General features: G+C 37.0%; 1 protein-coding gene across 2 annotated transcripts in view; it reads right to left on the reverse strand.

The window, feature by feature from the left end:
- The window catches only part of PHF20L1 (PHD finger protein 20-like 1), a 52,337-nt gene that overhangs the window by 21,146 nt on the left and 20,884 nt on the right, over positions 1 to 10,307 (reverse strand). For both annotated transcript variants that reach the window (XM_010149215.1, XM_010149214.1), the window contains 4 exons: positions 9,476 to 9,558; positions 5,470 to 5,722; positions 3,267 to 3,449; positions 2,856 to 3,062 (listed from right to left, as the gene is read on the reverse strand). In XM_010149215.1, the coding sequence (XP_010147517.1) occupies positions 2,856 to 3,062; positions 3,267 to 3,449; positions 5,470 to 5,722; positions 9,476 to 9,558 (726 nt within the window). The remainder of the gene's footprint in view (positions 1 to 2,855; positions 3,063 to 3,266; positions 3,450 to 5,469; positions 5,723 to 9,475; positions 9,559 to 10,307) is intronic.

Here is a 10,307-nt window from a genome sequence, read left to right on the forward strand (position 1 = left end):
ACTTTAGATTAAAAAAAGCAGACAATTACACGATAGTCTAGATTTTACATCATAGTTCTGAAATTGTAACGTATAGCATCACAATGCATACACTAAAAAAAGGAATATATTAATTGCACTTAGCCAGGCAGATGTGCCCGCATCATGCAAATTAACTTTTCTCAATTTCAAGCAACAGCAGAACAGGAATGAGAAAGGAAAGCTTTGGGCAGCTCTTCTTTATATATTAGTTTGCCACTGCTTAAAGGGATTCACTAGAAAATGAAAAGCAGTGATAGAGTGAATATTATTCGTTCTCCTGAAGCATGCAAGAGTTTGGTGTAATTATGTGTCTTTAAGTAATATGACTTGAGAACCTGCGCTATTTCAAAAGTAAAAAGATGCCTTCTAAAGCAGAAAGCACAACAAAAAAAAAATATTCAAGTGTGTAAAGTAACTCCAGAGATTTCAAATCTGAACTGAAATGCTACATTTTTTCTTTTTCTTCTACAAAGAATATGAGAATGACATGAGACAAATGAGTTTCACCACAGTGAGAAGCCTGAGATGAACCCAAAAGACACATGAACTTAAATTACAGAATCCTAGAAGTACTACTGAGAGAGGCTGCTAGCTCCAAAGTTTTCTGTGAAATCTCTGAAAAGATGTCAAGCTGCTTAAGTTAGTCTTTCAGCCCACAAACCTCATACTGCTCAAGTGGATGCTGGGCTGCGTTCTTCAGAAAACTTCTAATGTGCAAATAAAAAAAAAAAATCTGCATAAAAGCACAAGACAAGTTCTATTGATTGCATGGAGGAAAGCTAATGCGTGAGTATTAGGAACAAAACACAGGTCTATCCAGAAGGCAAAAATCCAGAAGACAAAAAGGTAGCTGGCAAATCAGTTCCCTGAGAGCTTATAACTCTTAAAATTATGCAGGCCCAAAAAAAAGCTCCACTAAACTGTATCCTCCCACGTAGGTTGCAAATGCTTCCGTCTTCCTGTTTTGGACTCAAGCAGTAATAACCATTCTCTGACAAAAATCATCTGGTTTCTCTGACACAAAACATGTGGACATGTCAAATGTTTTTGAATCATAAGTAAAGGTGGCTATAAATGAAAATTATTATTTCTTTAATCAGACTTAGCTGTGGCCATACCAAGCTCAACAAATAAAGAGGTGCAAGTGTGCTCATGGCTGCTGGGTTTAGAACCAGCTCCACAGAGTCCACACCATCCCTGTTACCGAAGTCAGGCACAAAAATTCCCAGCAGCATTACCAACTACACATTAAATGATTCAGAAAAGCCAGAAGCTAAATTCCTAATAATTGAAATGAGTTCTAATACACAAGAAAGAGATGGTAGCGTAAGTTGTTGGTTCCTTTTATCATCCTGTTTTATGAGTGGGCAAACGTACAAATCCCAAAAGTAATGCTCTTAGTGACAAAAGACATGAGATAAAAGGACTCTTACAGAAGTAATTTTCCCAGGAATCTGTGATTCTACTGCTACTCAGTGTATCAAAGCCAAACCAAAACTGTCACATGGTTTCACTTGAGAAATTAAGTAATATTTTTAAAAGCCTAAGTACTAGCTCATTAGAAATTCCTGTAGCCCTTATTTTGACAAATCAGTTTAAAAGATTAATAGATTTTTTTTGAAAGTATAATTACTATCATCTATTTTAATCTAGGCAATATTGATCTAAGAATGCTACCCTGCCTTTGCTACATCAGCTTAAATAGCTATGCTACAACTCGACGAAGCAATCACCTTATAAATACAGTGGGAGCATGTGTGGGCAGACACCCAAGAAGGGGCTGCACATAATAAACAAAATGCTTCACTGATCTATTGAGCGCTGCAAGCTATATTATCAGCTTCATGCAAAGTTATTATTTGTTGGGTTTTGGTTTGCTTGGTTTGGGATTTCCCCATTACCACCACCCTAAACACAACTAAGTTATAGTTTGAGCACCATAACTGTATGATTTAAGGTCATGTTTATGTCCTTTACTATTAATCATGTTCACCAAAACCTTCCCCAGTAAAGTACAATAATTTTATTTCCAGCCCCCCCCCCCGCTGAACTATTTTCTCATTTGAATAAATACAAAAAAGGCTCATGAGATATCCTTCTTGGAAACCAATTAAAAATTCTGATACTCACGTAAGAGACTTATTTATGAAAAAAGCACATGGACATCTAACATACACTGGATGAAAGCATGTTAGGGTCTGCAAACCACTGTGTAAACCCTTCCCCCAATCTCTCAATTGCCTCTAATCCAAGTGATTCACTTAAACCACAGTAGCCAGGTACAATGTGAGAGGAAGCCCAGACTTCCACTACCGGGCTCTATGCTGCCTGTGTGACAGTGAACCAAGTCTATGTACGTTTCAGAGGATTCTTCAGAAATATTTGCAAGTAACATTTCCCAGCACGCAAATGACAAGATTCCCACTGCAAACAGAAGCAACGGTAGAGAAATGCTAACAGCCTCAGAAAATACTATGCAGCCTTAAAGCTGAAGCCACAAGATGAGTACATCTAGATTTATTATATGTTAGTATGTTAGTAAACAACTTCATGGATTATTTTTTAAGTTTTAACAATCCAAAATGTTTTTGAAAGAAATAACCCGTTTTTTTTATATTCACCACTCTCAGATCCTCCTTAAAGCATGTTAGAAAAAGTGTTAATGCAGCTCAAAGCCAGTGGAAGCGGAAGAACGCAGGTGGATGGACCCCAGGAAGAGTGGCAGGTTTGCAAGCGTGCAGAAAAAAAAAGTATCCCCTCCTTCCGTGTGCCTGAATACATACACATTTTAACCCTGCTATAAACCTAACTGGTTGTATACTGAATCTCTTTACCTGACGCTGCTGTAGCTATTCTTCCATCAGTTACTGCTTTGGAAGATAGATATGTAATCATCTGAATATCTTCCTTGTCTTTACTGGGATATTCATTACGGAAAGTGGATTCAGTGGATAATGGTGTTGTAACTTCCGAACTACGGCTTAAATCAAGAGGGAGACATGGTCCACGCTTCTCAAGTGACATATGAGCAACATCAGGTACTACATAAAAGAAAAAATGTAACATTAAAAAAAGATACATAGGTCGAACAAACAACAGTTTGGATTGCAGCGTTACATAACAAAAGGAACAGCATTCAGCTTTAGCTACAGTCAGAACATCCCATTAGATGAAAACCATGAAAGGTCTAATTTTTATGATTCAATTTCTCTTGGGCAGTTCTTTATTAGATGAAGATACATTACCCTCCAATTTTGATGACTGTTGGTTTTGACCACTGATGGAGAACACTTTTCCATCAGTAACTGAAGAGGGAGAAACTTTTTCTACAGAATCATCAGGCAAGGAGCAAGTGGCTAAACGCTGTGATCTTCTCCTCCGTTGGCTATGTTTGTAGGATCTAGGGGAACTCACTGGCTGTGATGGACCTAAAAAGAGATCTTTCAATGTTCATGAAGCAGAGAGATATACCATAAGCTTACCGCAGTATGTGAGATCTAAAAGATGGGGAATGCTTTAAATAGCTCTTATTTGCAAAGCTGGTAATCACAGCAGAACTGGTAAAAGTAATTTAAAACTGTGACTACCAGGTGCAAAAAAAAATAAATTATGGTCAAGACATGATTCTGCTTTTTGCTTTTTATACATTGTTAGGGCATCTACTACCCCACTCATAAAAGCTGTTGTTTTAGGCAAACAGTGTATTTACAATGAGCAAGCCCCCCATAAAACCCATGAGCATAGGCTACTTATAATGGAAGGGGGCGGTAGGATTTAACAGTAAACAGAACAAATTATTACAATTTAAGATGTAAAAAGTCACGGACAGTGGTAACATACAACTTAAATAATCAAAAGCAGTGGTTAATTTTATATCCTACCTCCTGTCTTCTGCTAACCTGGTATCAATACCCCACCTATTTCAAATGCACACTGCCAACGATGGCACAGTAAGTAGGTTCAAAACCTCATACTTCAAAAAAAACGGGGCGGCGGGGGGATTGATACAGGTTAATATAGGCCTGATTCATTAAAAACAAAAAACCCACACTCCCCTACATCTCTCCAATTTTACCCAGTGTCACAAACTTTCACCTCAGAACAACATTTAAGTCATTATTACATTTACACTGTAAATCACTGTTTTCTCCTTTTCTTAAGCAGTTTTTAGAGTCAAATAAGTACAGATTTAAAAAAAGAAATCCAACACCCAACCAAAAAAGAAAGCAGAATTCAATTTCCATTAGATGTGGTAAAGACTCAGAAGCCAAAGATTAAAAGAAAGCACTAAGAGCATCTAGGCTATTTAGTAACCCATTTTTAAATTAGCATATTTTTAAAATACCGCTACAGAGAAGTCTAACAATCCAAAATACAAACATGCTCAAGGAAAACTACTTACCATTATTTTAGGGTGGGGAGGGAAGGCATATTATAATATAGATGATCACTAATATTTTTTGGGGACAAAATATGATTTACACCAATGTGTCCTAATAAATAAAGGTGGCTGAATTTGTACCCGTCCCTCCCCCATTCCTCACACATAACTTTAAATGAAAGATTAAAAGGAACTTATCTCCTGAGGGAAAATATCAAATCAAGGTTAAGGCAAACACATGATGCAGGTATAGTCTTCCATCCTCAATCACTATGCTAAAAGTGAACCAAAAACACAGCTCCTGTCTTACCGGGACCCACGCTTATGTTAGCTGTTAGCCTCATCATCTAATGTTCTTCAGGTAACAAAGAGCCCGGTCCTAAACAACACTAAAAACTGAATGTAATCTCGGCCATTATAAAGTATCTTAACCCTTACAAAAAAACAGCCTATTTAAGGATGCAGCATAAAGCTTTCCCTGTTCTTCTCATACCCAGTATTTTGGTACTCTGCAAATCAGTTACACACGTTAAGAAGCTGAACACCCACAGTATTGTTCAGAGACAAAAGAAACCCCATTTTTCATTTTCTCCTCACCACAGATCTTGAACCCATCTTCTCTTTCACATCCTATTTTGAGAAAGTACCAGATAGGGGGAAGGATGCCACAGCCAAGAGGTAGAGCACATCACCCTGCTGAAGGCAGAATTTCTCAGAGAAGGAAAGGTCCACACCCGAGGTGTATGTCTTTTCTTTTTAATGAATCAGGCCCCTTCAGAAGAGAGGTTTGATTTGTTAATACTAACGTGGAGATTTATGCTGGAGGGAAAGCCAACCATTAAAAGTCACGACTCTATAAACGTATTAAACTGTATTATTTCCAGTAATTCATGCCTTATTATGCGACTTGACTTTTAAAATAACTGAGCTACCCCTAATTCTCCCACTTGGACCTTTTCTTTAAAGCAGATTCATTTTTAAAAGCAATAGCCATTTACAACCAAAAAAAGTTTCTGTAAATCTCTTATAAGTAATTACGGTATTTTTTTTAAAATGTCTGTGCTCACTAGTTTTATTTATCACAGAAGAAGGAAGCTGAGAGACCAGCGTCAAATCCTCGACTTGTATTAACTCTGGGGAAAGTGGTGATTTAGGGGGCTTTATACACCCAGAAGAATCTCCAGATTCTTGTTTGCATTTCTTGCTGCGAGCCTTTCCTGAAGACAAAGTTGAGGATAACAGTGCAGGTTTCTGAATGCTGGCAGAACTGCTAATATCAGCTTCATTTTTTTTCTGACTTTGTGGTTTAGGTGAAATCTCCTGAATAAATAATAAAAAATTGATACTTTTATTTCAGTTTCTTCGCTGTAGTTCTTGTATTCTATTTTGATCTTTTTAAAAGCAACTTTAGTATTCAAAACATATTTTAAAGCAACATTATTTTCAGTACAAATGAAAACTATTTTAAATGCATCACATTAAAAGAAGTTTAAAGGAGCACTATCAAATATTTTCAGTATTCCGAACACAATCATACTATTTGAAATACCTGCTTTTTGCAGGCTTGAAAACAAAACATTCTTCTTTTACTCCCATCTTAAAAATTCACTGAAGTCTTTTTAGGTTTCTGTCTCTCATCTTCAGTAGACCAGGAAGGTCAGTGCCACCTCAAAGTATGACTTGGAGAACATTTGTTACAAGCTAGATTATATACACTGCTGTACCATCATCCTGACCCATCAGGATCACCAAGTCCAACTCCCGGCTCCTCGCTGGGCTGCCTGAAACTAAACCATGTGACTAAGAGCATCGTCCAGAAGCTCCTTGAACTCTGACAGGCTTTTACACTGCTATGAGCAAGCAATCCCTGTTCAGAGGACTGCAGCCCTAAAAAAGTTTGCCAAGATTTTCCCTTCACAGCTATTTCCCTGATCATAGCCAAAAAAAAAAAAAAAAGGTGCCTCAGGAAATCCTTGTTTAACATTTTTAGAGAAGAACCTGAAAAAGTTGATAATGCTCCTTTAAAGAATGTCTGAAATCAACAAAAAGGTTCCAAATACTGAACACACTCTCACACAACCCTTTTCAGTGCTGGGAGTCTGGATTTCACCACATTATATGTTTCTACAAACACATGAAGAAATCACAACTTCTAGCACCACAGGGTTAAATAGATTGCTAACTGTTGGGGAAAAATGAGCAGATAGAGTTAAAACAGTTTCTGAAGAAACAGATAAAAATCAACATAACGCAGCTTTCCAATTTCATCAGTTTTCATCCTTCTTAACGCACATACTGAAGTACTACTTTTGGACAATCAGCATGCAGTGACAGACATCAGCATTTCAGATTTTAACTGGAAGTTCTTCCTACTTCACTGAATAAGCTGTGCATGTGTTTCAACTTGCCCACTAATGGCAAAACTACAATACCTGAACGTAATTTCTCAGACCTGTGCCCTTGCTTGTCCCAGTTACACCACGCAGCACAGTACCATTTAAGAAGACCATAACTAAAAAAGTCAAAAGATATTTCTAGGATCTGTGCACCACTTCATTCAAACCAAAACCATCATATGTCTGATGATTTTTGGGTATTACTGGGTTTTGTTCTAAATCGCAATTTTATTTTCCACTGGAACTTTCCACATTCCAAAGGAAAAAAAAAAAAAGGCAAACCAAAAATCCACAAGTGCACACACACTCTGTGTTTGTAAAAGGGCACTCCTGAATGCTACATGAATGGCTTGCTGGAAGTATCATGTAAAGATCCGGTGCTAAACATCCCGTTGAACAGACATCAGCTCTACCTTCAATAACTCTATTACACATGTGCTAAGTGCAGTTGATACATTGAAATAAAATATTCCATGAGCTGTAGAGTATACCTATGCTGGTTATGAGAGGTATTGCCAGAAATTAATTAGAGTCGTAACTTGTAAATAAACAATTTTATTGTTCATCTTCACAGATGTGAAAGACATTACTACAGCATCCATTACTTTCAAATTACAAAGTTATTTAAACAAGATTAAAAAAATTAAATTAATATTTTGATAAGGTGCTTAACCTCTTAACAGGACAAATTAACATTAAAAACCTTAATGAATTAATGTTGTTCATCTAATCAGGTCTTGGTCAAAAGGAAATAAACATGACATACCCTAATACAGTTAAAGATACTACTGTATCTGCAACTAATCATCTGAGGTTTTGGGTTTAAGACAACTGTAAACTAAAAATATATAAATATAAATAAAATAAACTTCATCAACAAAGTCAGTTTTCGGCTACTGGCCTGAATACTTCTACCATGTTCTGTATTACATTACTTAAAAAACCTACAAGATACTTTACCCATTCAATTTTATAGCAGTAGCAGACAAAAGTCTCTAAGGAATGTCAGCTTTGCTAGTGGAAAACTTTTTAGGGAGGTTTATAACTCGGCCATTTTAATCTCAATTTCGGCAGGAGCTTCATGAAAAAAGCTTTAAGCTCAAAAATTTTCCTCCCCACAGTTAATCATTTAAATGTTTGAGGTTTCTGGTTTTAGTTAGAAGCATAGGAACAGGACAATTTGGGATTTTTAGATGCCTCTTTAAAGGAGCTTAACAAGTATTTCCAAAACTGAGGTTTTTCAGACCATTAGCATGTAAACAATGACAGAGACATCTTCTTTTATATCTAATCAATAGAACAGAAACAGCCGAGTTACTAAGCCTAAGAAGTAACAAGAAGTTTTTAGTAAATATGCACTGTAGTTTATACTGTTGCATACACAGTTTATGTCAACCACGAAGTCCCATTCACCACGTGGCATTCTGCATGATAAGATTTACACTGTAATGATTCTTCCAAAAACAACATGCTGTAAGCCATTTCACAGTTTTTTGCACATTGAAAATATCACACACAGTAGCAATAAAATCATAGCATCTTTCATATGCAAAAATTTGAGAAATGGGATGTCATGTCAATACATTGTAAACCTTTATGCAAAATATCGGTCAATGCATTGACACCGTAGTGGCTCAGTCGGCCGTTACAGTGACAGCATTAAAAACAGAAAATCACGTTCCATTGACAGGACTCGCATCCCAGGCGGCGTCAATGGGAAAACCACAGCAATGCAATTACGTATCAGCTCTAAAGAACCAGTACAACCAAAATATCAAATCAAGTTTGGGGTAGGGACTGATCGTAGAGTGTGCCGGGGCTTAAGAATAGAAGTGCTCTTTTAAGAATTGCAGGCAGCACGGCTGTTTTATTCAAATGCTGCTGTTGAAGAATGAAAATGAATACAAAAAAGCTGTATTAAAACTACATTAAGGCTCTGATTTAAATAAGTGGAAAACAAATACGTCCTGAATCAAGACTACTGTTCATCCTTAGCTTGCTTTACTGTGCTTCGGCATTCAGCCCTTTTAATATGCAAGATAATGCACAACTTGGAGTCAAGCAATGCCTGAACACAGTGGAATAAGCCAAAGATAAAATGGCAGTCTTCAGGTCCTGCAAGTATGCAGGATTAAAAAATCAGACCCTTAACATTATTTAAAAGTTTCTTTTTTGTATTTATTAAAATACACACGCTTGCAAAACGTATGGCTCATTGAGCAGTTCATAAAACACATACAAGCCTACAACACCAAATCCTTACAATATAAAAGAAACTTCTTTTAAAAGAAGTTCTACTTGATGTCAAAAACCCTGTTATAGACACAAATTTAATTTGTGTAAGGGCCTTTTCCTAAGCCAGTCATGGTCATGGTTCCAGCTACAAAACTGGACCTTGGGACACTGGTCTCCACACATTTGTTGCATGGAGCCTTCATTTTTCTTTCTTTTCTGTTACTTTTCAAACACAAGAGCTCATCACTGAAATTCAAGTCAACACTGTGTTTAGAGACAATTCAATTCCATACTTCTGGCTCTGCCAGAAATGTAAACATAAGATCAATTTTCAATTCCCTATTATACCTGAAGGGGCAAATTTTAATGTTGTAGGTACTACATCTCCATGGCACACTCCAGTGGGAACCTTGCAAAAGAATCAAACTCTACCATTTCATACCTGCTCCAGGACTGGAGCTGTTTCTTTGTTGCCTTCCTTTTTTTCAGCCCCATCCACAACAACAGCTTTGGATGCCAATAAACCTTAAGAGAAAAATTGCAGAGATTTTTAGTTAGAAGCAGCTTGCTACAAGAATTTGTGGAAAACAAAGCAAAACTGAGACAAAAATATGAACTGCTTATGTTTGCAATATAATTCTCTCTGAAACAGCTCCACACAAAGCTGAACACTTTAAATTAGAAGAAAAAAAGTTAAAGGATGGTCCAGTGATGGGGCCCTTTCCCAAGGACTACTTCTCTGGTATTTCCACTAAGTTGATAAAAATCAAAGTATCAATCGTAAAATAATGCCTTACCATCCTTTTAAAGCCTAAGCGCTTGAGCTTTAAAACCAAGCCTATAATACTTAAGTACATTTTGATGTCTCAAAATTATTTACAAAGATTTTTTATTGCTACCCTTTTCAGCCTTTGAGAAATCCCCATCAGAATTTGTATCACTTCTTAACTCTGACACACGCAAACTTTAGACAGAATAGTACAAGGGAATTCATTTCCAAAGGATTATTCTCATCAGTGGAGCTCCCAAATGAACACAATAACAAGAGCATGTTTTAACAAATACATCAGAATATGTCACTTAATTCATGAACTCATATACAGGTGAAGGGAGGTGATTCTGCCCCTGTACTCTGCTCTGGTGAGACCCCACCTGGAGTGCTGCGTCCAGCTGTGGAACCCTCAACATCGGAAGGATATAGACAAGTTGCAGCGAGTACCGAGGAGGACAAGAAGATAATCAGGGGGCTGGAGGACGTCTGCTATGATGAAAGG

The sequence above is a fragment of the Eurypyga helias genome, unplaced genomic scaffold (assembly GCF_000690775.1).
Source record: "Eurypyga helias isolate BGI_N326 unplaced genomic scaffold, ASM69077v1 scaffold1593, whole genome shotgun sequence".
Lineage (NCBI taxonomy): Eukaryota > Metazoa > Chordata > Aves > Eurypygiformes > Eurypygidae > Eurypyga > Eurypyga helias.